At 43.0% G+C, this 14,685-nt stretch overlaps 1 protein-coding gene across 6 annotated transcripts in view; it reads right to left on the reverse strand.

Moving 5' to 3' along the window:
* Nucleotides 1-1,143: 1,143 nt before the first annotated feature.
* SLC22A15 (solute carrier family 22 member 15) overlaps nt 1,144-14,685 on the reverse strand; it is an 81,315-nt gene continuing 67,773 nt past the window's right edge. For 2 of the 6 annotated variants that reach the window (XM_072769649.1, XM_072769646.1), the window contains 4 exons: nt 9,206-9,326; nt 7,630-7,702; nt 3,887-4,075; nt 1,144-3,555 (listed from right to left, as the gene is read on the reverse strand). In XM_072769649.1, the coding sequence (XP_072625750.1) occupies nt 3,466-3,555; nt 3,887-4,075; nt 7,630-7,702; nt 9,206-9,326 (473 nt within the window). In that variant the 3' untranslated portion in view covers nt 1,144-3,465. Of the gene's footprint in view, nt 3,556-3,886; nt 4,076-5,406; nt 5,493-7,625; nt 7,703-9,205; nt 9,327-14,685 lie in introns of those variants that run through there. The other 4 variants (XR_012004163.1, XM_072769647.1, XM_072769648.1 and 1 more) reach the window with 4 other exon arrangements.

Consider the following 14,685-nt stretch of genomic DNA (forward strand, 5'->3'; position numbering starts at 1 on the left):
TTCATTTTCCTTTAATATACTACGTTGATGAATTTTCTGACAACCCATTATCTTTGCATTTTTCTCCCTCTAAAAATATTTTTATACTTGCCTATTGTGCCCTACCTGTCATGACTCCCTTACTTTGCTACAGTTCTTGTACCACATACCATCCATAATTTCTAGCAGATTCTATATTTGTCCAGTTTGCCAAAGATGCCACTACACATCCTGACACGTTCTCTAAGAACAAAAAAGGGCTATGATTTGTGATTCTTTCCTAAATTATAGGAAGCCAAAATATCTGCACTTTATTTAGTTAAAAAATCCTTTATAGATATCTTTCAAATTCCAGAACCAATGATTTAATAAGAATTTGTAGTGGAAAATAAGTCCTATTGGAAAACCGTACTTTAATTCTGATTTGCCAGTGACAATTATTTCCATGTTCTTGTTAAGAATATAAATCTACTAACAGTTTCTTCATCAAATTGACCTCCACTACCTACCTACCTACCTAGGTAGGTAAAAATACCTACCTAGATTAAAATCACTTAAGCAATGTCCCTAAAACTTTCATTTCCTTATTTGTTGTATTTTCTTTGCTCATTTAAAAAAAAACTTTTTATTTATTTATTTATTTATTTATTTATTTATTTATTTATTTATTTATGAGAGAGTGAGCCAGTGAGAGAGACAACAGGAGCAGTAGGCAGAGGAAGAGAGAGAAGCAGACATCCCCCTGAGCAGGGAGCCCAATGTAGGGCTTGATGACAGGACTCCAGGATCATGATCTGATGATCCAAAGGCAGATGCTTAACCGACTGAGCAACCCAGGGGCCCCTCTTTGTTCATTTTTAAATACTAAAGAATATCTATATTGCTTGAAAGCAGCCAAATGACAAATACTGCATTTTCAATGGGCAATGGTTTTAACTCACCAAATCAGGAAACTTCAACACTGTTTCTTTTAACATATCAGTGTGGTACCAAGGTTCTGGACAAGCTGTTTTAAGACCTTTGACTCTAGAAACTGGGGGTTTCTTATGTGTCTTACATTTTTCTTGCTGCTTTTGAAGAGAAAAACATTTAATTTTGAATAGAGTAAAAAAGTAAAAAGGATGCTTTTTACAAATCATCTGCACAAATTATGTTACCTATAAATTCAAAGCTTTCTAAGAATTTAATCAGTGCAAATATACACATGTACACACTCTCTACAATCCTATTCTTCAATACTTAATATCAAAAGGAAAACAATCTGTCTTTATAAAAGGCGGTAGGATGAAAAAACAGTAATTATGAAACTTTGCCAAAAGACCATCTAGAAAGAAACAAGTACCTTATTAGTGACACAACAGACACGGGCAGCTGATGGCCTGCCTGGCCTTTGTAAGCAACATGTGTATCCCCCCTTCCTTTTTTCCACCCCATAGCTGGGAAAGCAGGATACCCAGGGAGGGAACTAATGGAATCCTCATTTATTTAGCCAGAGACAGAGAGAACCCCAGTGACAACAGAGAAATGGATTCCCAACTGGTCTTCAGTTAGAATGAAGCTATCACGCTGGCTGCCTCTGGGTGACAAATTTATTAACTTCTGGTTTCCAAATTTTCTGCAATGGGATGTATTGCTCTTAGAACGCAAAGAGCGCTCTGACTAAAGAGCACATATATGCTAGTTCATTGCTTTATTTTTAACTCCTGATCATTAAGAAGAGCTTCTAAGAGTCCTTGTAAGTTCCTCATCTATTCCTCCCCTGGTGGTGGGCACGGTCTCTCTAATTGCCAGAGAAAGGCAGGATTCCACAGTTTGGGGGTTTGGGTCAGATTTGCCTGGGATTTATACAAAAGATACTCCAAGGAGTTCCCTAGTTTTCTCCATGTCTAGAAACAGTAATATTTATTAGGTCTTTCCTGTGTCTAGTCCATATTCTTCTGGGCACAGTAGATAGAAACAAACAGCAATAAAGATGGCCCCTATTTATGAAGAGCTCCAAACATAGCCAAGGGCATAAAGGACATAAAAATACTTTAACAGGTACAAAGGTACAGCCTGACAGAGTGCAAACCAAGAGGCTGATGTGGAAGGGGATGGGGTAGGTAGGGTCAGAGTCAACGGGGGGCAAGGCCAACAAGACATCCAGAAGCAGTCCCAATGACGTCTTCCCTTCATCTCCGATGCAACTTCCTTTTCTGCGAGAGTTAGTAGAATGGGAAATCCTGAAGACACAGAAATGTTCCCACTTGGGAAAGTGGCCCAAAGCCATGCTGTGCAAGCTTGCTGACTCCAGGCTAATACTCCAACTTTGAGAGAGTGTTCAAGTTTTGAGGGAAACAGATACTTCCAGCACATGGTTTTGGAAGTTGAAGTGTGGCAGACTTATTTGAAAGTTGGTGGTACTTCATGAAAAACCAATATTTCCTCCAAAATTACTTGCTTTCCACTCGGACTCCAGAGGCAGGGACTGATCTGGGATTGGAAGTGTTTAAGGTCTTAAATGTTGCCCAAGCCCCTCACTGCACAATGCCCAAACAGACCAAACAAAAACTCGTGACAGATGGTTTCCTTTTATTCCTTCTAAAAGCTGTACCTCTTCAAGGGTCTGACGTGTCACTTTGTAACTGCCCTCCACCTTTACAGAAGAACTTCATTCCTTACTGAGCACAGTTCTGAAGCTACTTGCTGGTACTAGAATCTGAGGTGGGACCTCCTGGAGGTGCACCTCAGAACTGAGGACGTGATACAAGTGGAATGTCAAAGGGAGTTAAGAGGGCTCTGCGGCCACACTTCTGGCTCTGAGAAAATCGTATCGGTACAGTTGGTTTTTCCCAGGGGATCGTCTCTGGAGCTAATGGCAGGAGGTGAAGCCAACCCTCAGCCTGCAAACCAAGGGGCAGCCCACCTTTCATCAGTTAGGGGAAAGCCAGAGGCCTTGGGGTACATTTAATCAATCACCTCTCAGTGCTTCTCCTCTGGCACAAAACTGAAAGGTGAACAGCAGTCTGGCTCAGGAGATTCCTGGTGAGGTGTCAAATATGGTATTAGGATGAAATCTTAAGGATGGTTTATCTTATCCCACTTCGCAGTGCGAAGAAATTTTACATGTCTGCCTTTAGGTCATGATCAAGGATAAGCAACATGATCAAACTTCCAGAAACAAATTAGCTTTCTTTTTTTTTTTTTTTTTTTCAAATTAGCTTTCCACTCCGGCATGTGTTTTTGAGCTCTCTGGCCAGAAGTCATGGTTCAGAAATAAACCAGAATTTTGGACTAAAGAGTGACTGTACCCTCAGAATGGTCATATTCTCTCTCATGAAATCCCTTCCCCAGCTTCCTCTGTGCCTGGAAAAAATGAGCCCATGCTGAGTACCTTCCACGTATGTTCAAGCCTGCACTTCCACCACTCTCTTAGGTTTCCTGGAAAACCTTGCCTTGGCCAGAGACAAGGAGACCATCTGTTTGGGAGGGGGAATCCGAGGCTCTTCACTTAATCATCTGGGTTTCTTCATCGGCATCAAAAAACTCCTCTTCTTCCTCACTCTCACTGCCTAAAGTGTTGTCCTTGTCAACAGACTGAGACAGGAAAGGAGAAAAGGATGGTCACATGATGCCATGACATTTCTAAAATGAAAATTATTATCTGACACTCAACTGACAAACGCACTTTCATGACATCTACTCTCCAAAGAATTTACCCTGCCATGTTCCAAGAAAGCCAGAGAGCAAATGACTCACTGGCTGTCTTTGTTCCTCTAAACCAACCAGCTGCTATTTATCCCGTATCTTTGTTTTTCAACAGTTTTGCTCAGTTCTGTTAAATCTAACCAGAACATTCTCCCCCACACCCAGAAAACTATCATCATCCAAGTGGTACAACTGAATGATCAAAAGAACTATGCCATACCTGTGGGGGATCCAAGGTCTGTAAAGATAACGCTTCCTCCCCCAGCCTCCGATACGAATACACCTGAAGGTCAGAAAAATTCTCAAGCAATGGGCTGTTAAGGGTTTCTGGCAATAATAAACTTAGGAGGCCCGAAGTCAGGCCAGTGGCTCCAAAGACAACGAAGGGTAGAGACCCCTGCACATACCTCTGTGGGGGCAAGGAACAGAACAGAAACACACAAAAAATTAGTATCCGTTTCCCGCCACATGACAATCAGCAGTCTTATGACCGAGGGATGGCTGTGTTTACTACCCAATTCATGCCTTCCCACCAGAATCCACTACAAGCCACTTCTCTCCCCATGGCGAATTACCCTGGAAAGCCATGGAGTGGCTGCTCAGGCACGCAGAAGTGGGAGTGGGTACACAGAAAGCAGCCAAGGTATGCGGGTCAGAAGCAGTAGGGGAGGGAGGTATTGCTTTCACTGCTAGAGATTCACTTCTAAGACAAGGGATCTCCACATACTCTTGGCTTGGGCAACACCCCAAATACTCACGATAAATGTTAAAGTTCTCAACACTGGAATCAGTGAAAGGATCCCATATACGGTGGCTGACTCACTTAGCACCGAGTAAGGGACAGGTGGGGTGCAGTAGGGAGGGATAGGTAGGGGACTGCGGGATCAGGCTCACAGAAATCTCAAAAATGAGGAAGTATAAGGAAACAAGAGATAAGTTGCCCCAGGTATCTGAGGGGGGGGGTGCTTTTTTATGACAGCCATCTGTGACCAACAAAGAATAACCAAACCCTAAAAAACTGTAAGGCATTAAAGATGTTATCACTAGTCCTTACACAAAGGTGCTGTCGGTGGAGACACTAAAAAGATTTACGTTCCCTGGTTAGCTTTCAATAAAAGACCAACCCTAAAAGCCCTCAGTGGCAACCTCATGAGGACCCCTCTCATTCCTGAGAGCTTTTTTTTCTGTATCCTTGCTTAATAAAAACTCTTTATCACTTTACTTGCTCTCCTTTGTCCGTGAGATTCATTCTGTGACTCCATGAGACAAAATCTTGGCTCTCCCGCTTCAGCATCATACCTCAAGGGCAGGGGTTAAAGGTAGGACTCTCCACCCCCGAAAAAAAAAAAAAAAAAGAAAAGCCTCAAGAGCCCTAGAATATCCATGTGGTCTGGAAACAACCTGAACTGAACATGGTGATACAACATCGTTTCTGAGACCCAGAAGACATTCTCAGGAAAATTTGTTTCTTTAAACACAAACAGGTTCAAAGATAACATAGAAAACTGTTGCTCTAGAGCAACTGGGGTGTTGCTCTAGGGTCCTTCTGAGCTAATATTCTTGAATTTCTATATAGGAGTTGCTTAGCTTTATGATCTTACTTGGGCTTCCACATTGCGTGGATCGGAACCACTACTAGTTAGGATATCCTCTCAGATAATGGGTTGCTGATTTTTCAGAAGTAAAGAGATGATGGAGAAGGTGGGTGGAGGGGGGGGAGGTGGACAGGGGGAGTCTCACCTCTGGAACCCACATGCACACAGAGGTCCAACACCGTGGGTGTGTCATTGGAGGAAGGGGGACACAGCACTCTCACCGCTTTTCAACTGAGCAGGAAGAGAGACACAGTACTAGGTATTTGAATGTTCTGGGAGAACCATCCAGAGTCACAGATCTTTAGATTTAAACACCTAATGTCTGACACACTTGGCAGAATGGAACTAATTTATATTAGAGAATGGTCTTATAGTGTAAAATTAGGCATGAAACACGGAAAGAGATACTTATATAAAGGAAGTACACTGCAACTCAAAGACAGAAAGAAAGAAAAGGCTACAGCGACATTCCAGAGATATCCTTCTGTACTGGTGAGACAGGAAAACCAAAGGGACACCATGAGAGAAAAAGCTGTTTTTGCCCTTTGCTGTTTTTCTGGCTTCTCTTCTTGCTAGGACCTGCACCCTCACTCCACTTCACACAGGTCTTTATTTTTATATATATATATATATATATATATATATATATATATATATATATATATATATATATATTTTATTGGTGTTCAATTTGCCAACATATAGAATAATACCCAGTGCTCATCCCATCAAGTGCCCCCCTCAGTGCCCATCACCCAGTCACCCCCACCCCCCGCCCACCTCCCCATCCACCACCCCTAGTTCGTTTCCCAGAGTTAGGAGTCTCTCATGTTCTGTCTCCCTTTCTGCTATTTCCCACTCATTTTTTCTCCTTTCCCCTTTATTCCCTTTCACTACTTTTTATATTCCCCAAATGAATGAGACCATATAATGTTTGTCCTTCTCCGATTGACACAGGTCTTATAATGCAAATAGCATAGGTCCTACTTGTAAGGGGCCAACACTTAATGATTTCTCTAGAACAGATAACGTCTAAGGAAGGACCAGGTGAGAATGACCAGTTGAAGCTATCAGATGCGCATTCCAGACTACTGGGAGCTAGACATCTAGACATCTCCACACCAAGACCCCCTGGCTCCAAGGAATAACACTGGGGCCCTTGTCTTCGGTTCTAACCAGTCCCTGGATGCCTCAGAGGACACGTACACCAGACCACCTCCAGCCCCCTGAACAAAGATGAGACTCCCTCCTTTCCTTTCTGAGCCTCCCAGTCACTCCATCTGTATCTGCTCTCTCTAGATCTTCGATAAACTCTGCTTTCACTTCCTGCTGGCTCACATTTGATTTTCATGTTGCAGGAAGCCAAGGACCCTCTTGGCTGGTCCTGTGGGAACCTCCCCTCCCCGGGTCCTTGGACCCAACCTGCCAGCATTGCTAGGAAGTGGGGAGAACAGTTGTCTACACAGCAAATCTAGTCACCCTTTGATGAACTCTGGCTGCAAGGGCCACAGATCGGACCAAGCAGAGACAGGCGCAGGGGCTCCATGGATTCCATCTCTGAATCCGAACCTTTCAAGACTGGAAGGACTTTAAGGGCTGCCATTAAGTCTATCCCCTTTCTTTTGACTATGAAATTTAGAAAATGCTAAAAACTCTTAATAGACACACTGTCAGGCATGTTTCTTTTCCAATTTTCTTTTCTGAGTGGTGTGCCTTTGGGCAAGTTACTTGACCTGTTTCTGAAAGAATTTCTCATGTTTAATAAAGGGTAATACCAATGCCCACCTCACATGGTTATTGTGAAGCTTACACGAGATGATGTGTGAAGAGCTCAACACAGGGCCCAGCACACAGTAGAAGCTTAATAAACATTCACTAATTGATTAACTTATGAATGGTGACTTCCTAGGAGGGGGCAAGCTGGCTGTTGCTAACTCTCCACAATGAATGTAGATAAGCAACCACTCAGAGCCTTCAGGGTAAAAGCATCCTGGGTAACACCTCATCTGCCCTGAGGGATACGTAATCTAAAAGATATAAGGTTTACACTTGGTCAGGTTGATCTTAAGTAGCAGCTGTTCATTACTACTTTCTTTCCTTTTTTTTTTTTTTTAAAGAATGTATAATATTTATTTATTTGAAAGAGAGCAGAAGCAGTGGGAGAGGCAGAGGGAGAAGCCAACTCCTCGCTGAGCAGGGAGCCTGATGTGGGGCCCGATCCTAGGACCCTAGGATATGACCTGAGCCAAAGGCAGATGCTTGACCAATTGAGCCACCCAGGTACCCCTATTACCACTTTCTACTCAAAAGCACAAGCATTTCCAAAGCAGAGAATCTAGAAAAACAAAACCAGGAGGTACAAACCAACCAGTGAGGGGATGAAGGGAGCAATAATCCCACCGATTCGGGAGAACATAGAACAAGTTCCAAGTCCAACATTCCTGAAAGGCATAAAAAAGGGGGAAACATTAGTAAAGTTTTAGGAAGGGAATGTAAAGACCCTGTGGGACAAGGGCCTATAGTAATAATAAATCCCAAAGTGGAGGGAACACAGGCTCCTTTAAAGCAGTGCTGCCAACTGGAACATTCTGAAATGCTGGAAATGTTCTGTAACTGCATTATCCAATATGGAAGCCACTAGATGCCTGCACCTATGAACACTTGAAGTGTGGCTAGTGAGAATGAGGAAGTGGATTTTTAATTTACTTCATTTTAATTAATTTAAATTTAAATAGCCACATGAGGTTAATAATACTAGACACTGTAGTTATTACAGAGGACAGTACAGAAATGACCATGTGAGTATTTCTTTGTCAGATGTTCTTGGGGGTTTTGGTGTGTGAGATATCCTATGAACTAATATATTCATGGAGAGCCAGGGGTTTATTATCTGAGATGTCTGCCCATTTATTTAGTTTCAACTAATTGACGATTAAAGGGTCAGGCAAAAAAAAAAATAAAATAAAATAAAGGGTCAGGCATATGACTAGGAACTGAGCACATATTCTCAGGAAACCAGGAACATTACCTTCCTGGGGAGTATGGACATGGAAGAGGTGAGAAGAAGTGGGAATGAGAGTGGTTGCAGTTGGGGTGGCCACCCATCACCCTTTCACCCCAGCCCAATTGTTGGTAACACCCCAGTTTGGACAAAATGGTCACCCCCAGTACCACAGCCAGCAGCCAGAGAAAACAGGTCAGAGGAATAATTAGGAAATAACCAGCCAATAACAGGCAGCCTAGGAAAAATTGGAGGGAAAGAGATTTTAAATTAATAGGTAGAAAGAATCATTAAGTTTGCATGGATGAGGGAAAACATCTGGAATGATCTTGAAAAAGACAAGGGAGATGTTGAGCTAGGGAATACCTTCTGGGCCAACAGAGCCAGTTCTAAGAAGACTGAGCTATATCCCTGCCCTTCACATTTTGTTTTCAGACTTATGAGGGGAAATTCATATGTTCTTTTTGACACAAGCAGGTCCTACACATTAGAAACCACATTTAACAACTAATAGGTACACCTCATCTTCACTTCTTACTGGGCGGAATTACCTTTTTAAAAATGTGTCTTATTTTGAGCTAAAATGTAGGTTCTGTGAGAACAGGGACTCATCCCCTTGCCTGTCATGTACCTGACACAGGATGAGTGACTGAACAAATCCAGTCCACTGAAATCAAAATGGCATCCGGGCACTATCTGGGTGATGGATGCATTCAGTGGACAGTACTTCTCTTACGATTTACAGGAGGGAACTCAGGCCAAACTACAGCTATGTTTTCTCTGCTATGTAGCCCGAGTATCATCTACACATTTAGTTTCTGGGCTCACACCTGCTTGTTGAATTGTTGCTGGCGCACGCTAACGATGGGCCTGGTGGAATGAGAACTGGGCCTCTGTTGCTGCAAGCACCCACAGCAAGACATGCAGGATGTGGGAGGCGCACCTGATGACGGTAGGGTACAGCTCGGAGGTGTAGATGTATACCACGTTAAAGGCAGCGCTGATCGTCAGCTTCCCGAGCAGAGACAAGGAATGGCTGTTCACCACCGCAAACACACCTGTGTCTGAGGAGCACAAAGGTGACACCCGTGAGGTCCTTTAGAGAGAGAAAAATTTCTTTAAATGGCATAGTTAATTCTGAAGGAGCCAGAGGCATGAATATTGATCTCAAATGGGAGGAGGGGGTATAACGGAATACACATTCAGAAGGCTTGGTAGGCCCTCACAACACACACACGTAAATACTTTCCAAGTGTCCTGGCTGTCCCCATGACATCTTCCAAAGGGTGGTCATTATGGGTGATGAAAATTGCTTACTCCTCAATGACAGGGCTCTTGGAAGACTTCTGCCCTGCAGTAAAGCAAGCTTCATGGGGATCGTTAAGTCGCATCCACCATGGGGCTCCTTGCCTCTCTTTCTCAACCTTGTTCAACAACCAGTGAGGTGAAATGGTGGTTAGCATGACAAGCCTTGGCACGGGTACAGAGTAAGTCTGATGGATACAAGAGGCAGAGGTGAGGTCCAGGAAAACAACTCTCTTCAGTTTGCATTTCTTGGTGTTCCATTGGAAGACATGGAATAACCCTGTTAAATTACTACCAGAGGATATAAATTGTTCATGTTCTTTAAAGAACAAGATTCTAAACGTGCAACTACTTTTAATCATTCTTCCTGCTCAACTTCTTACTTGAATCTATTGATCACTAATGCTATTTGTTTCCTAATGTGACATCTTTCCATAAAATGCAAAAACACATACTAGGGCTGTTCATTTTCCTATCAAAATACTACTGATTATCCTGTGGTTCTTTCCTTTCTTAACGTTATCCTCCCTGGGGTCTTACAGTGTAATTATTCCCTTTCAAATATATTTAACCTCTCCCTTCAATAACACACTAGCCTTTGCTTTCAAAATAACAATTTTTCCTTCTGAGGAAAAAAAAAATCTCATTGACTCTGTTGTACTTTCCCCTTCACCGGCAGACATCATCAATGAGTGACCAATCCTTCATCTCCCCAATTTCTCTGCCCTGTAGCTCACTACAATCTGGCTTCTGAGAGCATGCTCTCCTCAAAGTCCTCCTCCTGAAGGTCAACAGCGAGGTCCTAATCACCAAAGTAATTTCCTCTCATCCTCCTTGACATTTCTGCCAAATAGAATACACTTGTCCCCTTCCTTGGGGCTGCCTGCATGGCTCACAGAAACCACTCTTCCCTTAAATAACTCACAAGCAATATTCCTTCCTTCCTTTGACCTCCACTATCTCTAGTCCCTGATCTATTCAACTGCCATGCTTCAGAAACACTCATGTAGCTGCTTCCTCTTCCATCTCATCTGCCCCAAATATATTTCAAGATACTTCAGGGGAAGGCTGGTATCTCGTTTGTATCTGTGCCCCTTGCACCATCTCCCATAGTATAATACTCCGTGGTGCTTGCTATTTGTTGAACAAATACGTAGAAGGACTGCAATGGGGATTAATTTAGTGAAAAAGAATCTGTGTTCATGCTCTCTCAACTTCTAAGGAAGGAGGCATTTAAATACCCCATCCTAAAATATGGTTCACCTTCCCGGCTGGACTATGAAATAAATCTTCATCTACATTAAAGATGGTGTCCTCGACACAGTGGCCCAGGCACTGCCCAACCCGACCATCTGGGGCTTTCTCCTCTTCTGCCAGGCCATTTGGAAGAAGATGCTAGCTTTTTAAAGTACTGAATATATTATTTTAAGCCATAAATGCTTCTGGAAAAAGAACTCTGTCTTCAACGTTTACTCCAAGATATATGTCTGCGCCTGAGATCTAACAATCACTTCCATTATAACAATTGTAAGGGCAATTCATCAATTATTTTCCAGAAAACTTAAGTGTGTCAAGAAAAGGTATTCGGTAGCTTTGAAGCAAACATGAATATGCTCATTTGCTCTACTGCAAATGATCTCTGGGACTGTTTTCAACCCATACATGATGGCATCTTTCAGAGCTGTATAGCAACACTCTGTAACATCTTTAACAACAGGTTAGGGGATTGCTATCCCGAAAATTGAATTTAAATGGCACACCACAGAAGGGTTTTATCCAAACACCCACAAGATCCAAAGCTGGAAGAAGTCTTTCACGTAAAACTCAGGACGCTTCCAGCTGTAACCCATTTGGGGAGCCAGGGTCCAGCCACGTATGCACAGAGCACTCACGTCAGCCTAACATCTCATCAGATGCCTGAAAAAACTTCTCTCCTGTGGTCCTGACAATGGAGTCTGCAGTCACCACTTGAACCTGGGGGAGATTACCTTATCCCAAGGTAGCCCGTATCAATGTCAGATAGCTCTGTTTATTAGAAAATTATTTTTTATCCTTTCTGGGGCTCCTGCCTGGGGAGCTGTTGGGCTGTTGGTCATCCTGAGTCAATGTTCAGGAGTGCTTTGCAGCCACTGGGCTGGTTCCTTTGATTCCTGACTTTGGTTCTTTATCTGAAAATAAAATCAGATGTTACTGGCTATTACCAGCAAATGTCCAAAGTGACTGTTTGGGTAAAAAAAAAGGTAATTTAAAAAGGAAAACTAAACTCAATTATTGGTGAGGGGAAAAAAGGTAATTCTCAAAACACCCGTATCCTTTATAGCACTGAATGTGAGAGGTTTTAAGTTTATTCCAATGATGCAGCTCTAAGGACATCATTTTTAGAACCAGCTATCTGAAAGTTTTCTCAGAGCCCATCTGAGGTTGCCAGAAAAAAAAAGTCTCAGTATGTTATAGTCATATTTCACTGACCTCAAATAGTAAAAATTCAACTTATTTATCTACTTCAGGGGTGCCTGGGTGGCTCTGTTGGTTAAGCACCTGCCTGTGGCTCAGGTCATGATGCCAGGGTCCTGGGATGGAGCACAATGGCCTCCCTGCTCAGCGGGGGAGCCTGCTTCTCTCTCTCCTTCTGCTTCTCCTTGCCTCTTCCCCTCCCTACTTATGCTCTCTCTTGCAAACAAATTTTTTAAAAAATTATCTGCTTCATTCACTGAGTGATTATGGAAAATTTCTGGTTGCTCATGCATATGTTAAATATCTTTAAGATAGCAGTATGCTCTTTGCTATGATACACAGGTGGGCAAAAAACTCCCCAAAATTATTTGCTTTCCATACATTTAAAAAAAATTTTTTTTAAATTTTTATTTATTTATGATAGTCACACAGAGAGAGAGAGAGAGAGGCAGAGACATAGGCAGAGGGAGAAGCAGGCTCCATGCACCGGGAGCCCAATGTGGGATTCGATCCCGGGTCTCCAGGATCGCGCCCTGGGCCAAAGGCAGGTGCTAAACCGCTGCGCCACCCAGGGATCCCCCATACACTTTTTTTTTTTTAAAAGAAAAATAACATATATGCACAAATTTCTGTCACTATAGTTTCACCATTTCTAAAATTTCACATGAATAAAATAATTCAATTTGTAGACTTCTGTGTCTGGCTTCTTTTAGTTAGCATTTAATGTTTTTGATATTTATCCATGTTGTTGTGTGTATCGGTAGGTCAGAGTTCAATTCTTTTGTTGTTGTTCTTAAGCAGTATTTCACTGTATGAATATGCCACAATTAGTTTATCCATTCTTCAGCCAATGGGTATTCGGGTTCCTTCCACTTGGGGGCTATTATTAATAAAGCCACTATGAACATTTGCATCAAAGTCTTTGTGTAAATCTGCGTCCCTGATTCACTAGGTAATGGTGAGTTTATATAACTCGATAATCCTATGAATGGGTTTCTGATTTCTCTCCTTCCGGGGGATAGGTGGAGAATGCTCATTAGGATTTGTAGTTAGAGGTTAACCATGTGAGCCCCTCATAGAGTCCATCCCCTGAGGTGGCACAGGAGGGCTGCACATACCAGTTCCTGTCCTGAATCCGGGTCAGGCCCAGTTTCTCCTGGATCTCATGGGGTTTCGTGGCATCAGGCAGGTCCTGTTTGTTGGCGAAGATGAGGATTATGGTGTCCCTCATCTCCCCCTCGTGGGGCTGTCACAGCTCAGGCCTCCTCTCTCCTCTGCTTTCCAAAGCTGGTTCCTGCTTGCTCCACCACGTCCCCAGCTGCTCCCCTCTGTCCCAGAGTGGCCTTTCCAAAGCACTGCTTTAATCCCATTACCTTTCTGCTATCAGTTCCAGAATCCAGAGAGGACTTTTCAAGAGCCTTAGCTGCACCCACGGCCCTTCTGAATCTTCAGCCTCACGAACCCCCTCTGTAGCCTGTGTGCCTGCCTCCTCCTCGCTGTAGCAGGTCTTTGCCCCCTTGGTCCCCCCTTCACAAGGCCAAGTTCTACCTGTCAAGGCCCAGCAAGACCCCGTTTCCTTCAGGAAGCCCTCGCTGATGCGTTGGTTGGAGGTCCCTGGGCCCCGCTGCACTGTCTGCCCTTCAGCCCAGGCCCCTCCTAGGACCCCCTGAAGTAGTGTGCCTTTCTCCCTTCGCACAGCCACACTCAGCACACACGCACCGAGCACCTGCTGTGGGCACACTCCCGTACAGCCCGGAGTCAGAACAAACCCTGGTCCTCGAGCTGCCCAGGCACTCCATGCTGCCACGCTCCCCATCCCCTCGCCCCTCCGTGTGTGCAGGCTAAGCATGTTCCACGCTGGGCCAAGCAGAGCTGGAGATACAGGCATGAGTGTCAAGGTCCTTGTCAGAGGGTGCTGACAAGGGGTCGGGGGTACACCTCTGTTTCAAACAAGTGTGTGCTGAAAGTTACAGATGCTCCAACAGAAAAAAAAAAAAAAAAGTGAGTGCAAGTGCAAATGTATATTTCCCTTTTAAATAAGCTACTAATGTTTTTCAAAGTGTCCATTTTACATTTCTATCAGCCTGGTTCTTCCTCATCATTGCCAATGACGGTAATTTTAATTTTAGCCATTCTAACAGGTGCATACTGGTATATATCTCATTGTGATTTTGATTTCCATTTCCCTAATGTCACATGATTGGACATCTTTTCCCATGCTTATTGACCATTTTCTTGTCCCTTTGGAGCAGCGTCCGTTCAAATCTTCTGCCCAATTTTTTTTCTTATTATTAAGCTGCAAGAGTCCAATTCTATATTCTGGGTATAAGTCCTCATCAGGTATATGCTTTGTAATTACTTTTCTCAGTCTGTGCCTTGTTCTTCATTTCTTTATGTCTTTCAAAAAACAAAAGTTTTTCATTTTGAAGTCTAACTAATAAATTTTTTTTTTCGTTTTCTGTCTCATTTAAGAAATATTTGCCTAAATTGCAGTAAGGTTTTTCTTCTACATTCTCTTATAGAGCTTGTATAGTTTTAGCCTTTACGTTTGAGTCTCCCATCCATTTTGAGTTAATTACTGTATATGATGTGACAAGCAAATTGATGTAAAATTGTTTGCACATGGACATCCAATTATCCCAGCACCAATTGGTGAAAAGATTA

This window comes from Canis lupus, chromosome 12, assembly GCF_048164855.1.
Source record: "Canis lupus baileyi chromosome 12, mCanLup2.hap1, whole genome shotgun sequence".
NCBI classification, from domain to species: Eukaryota; Metazoa; Chordata; class Mammalia; order Carnivora; family Canidae; genus Canis; species Canis lupus.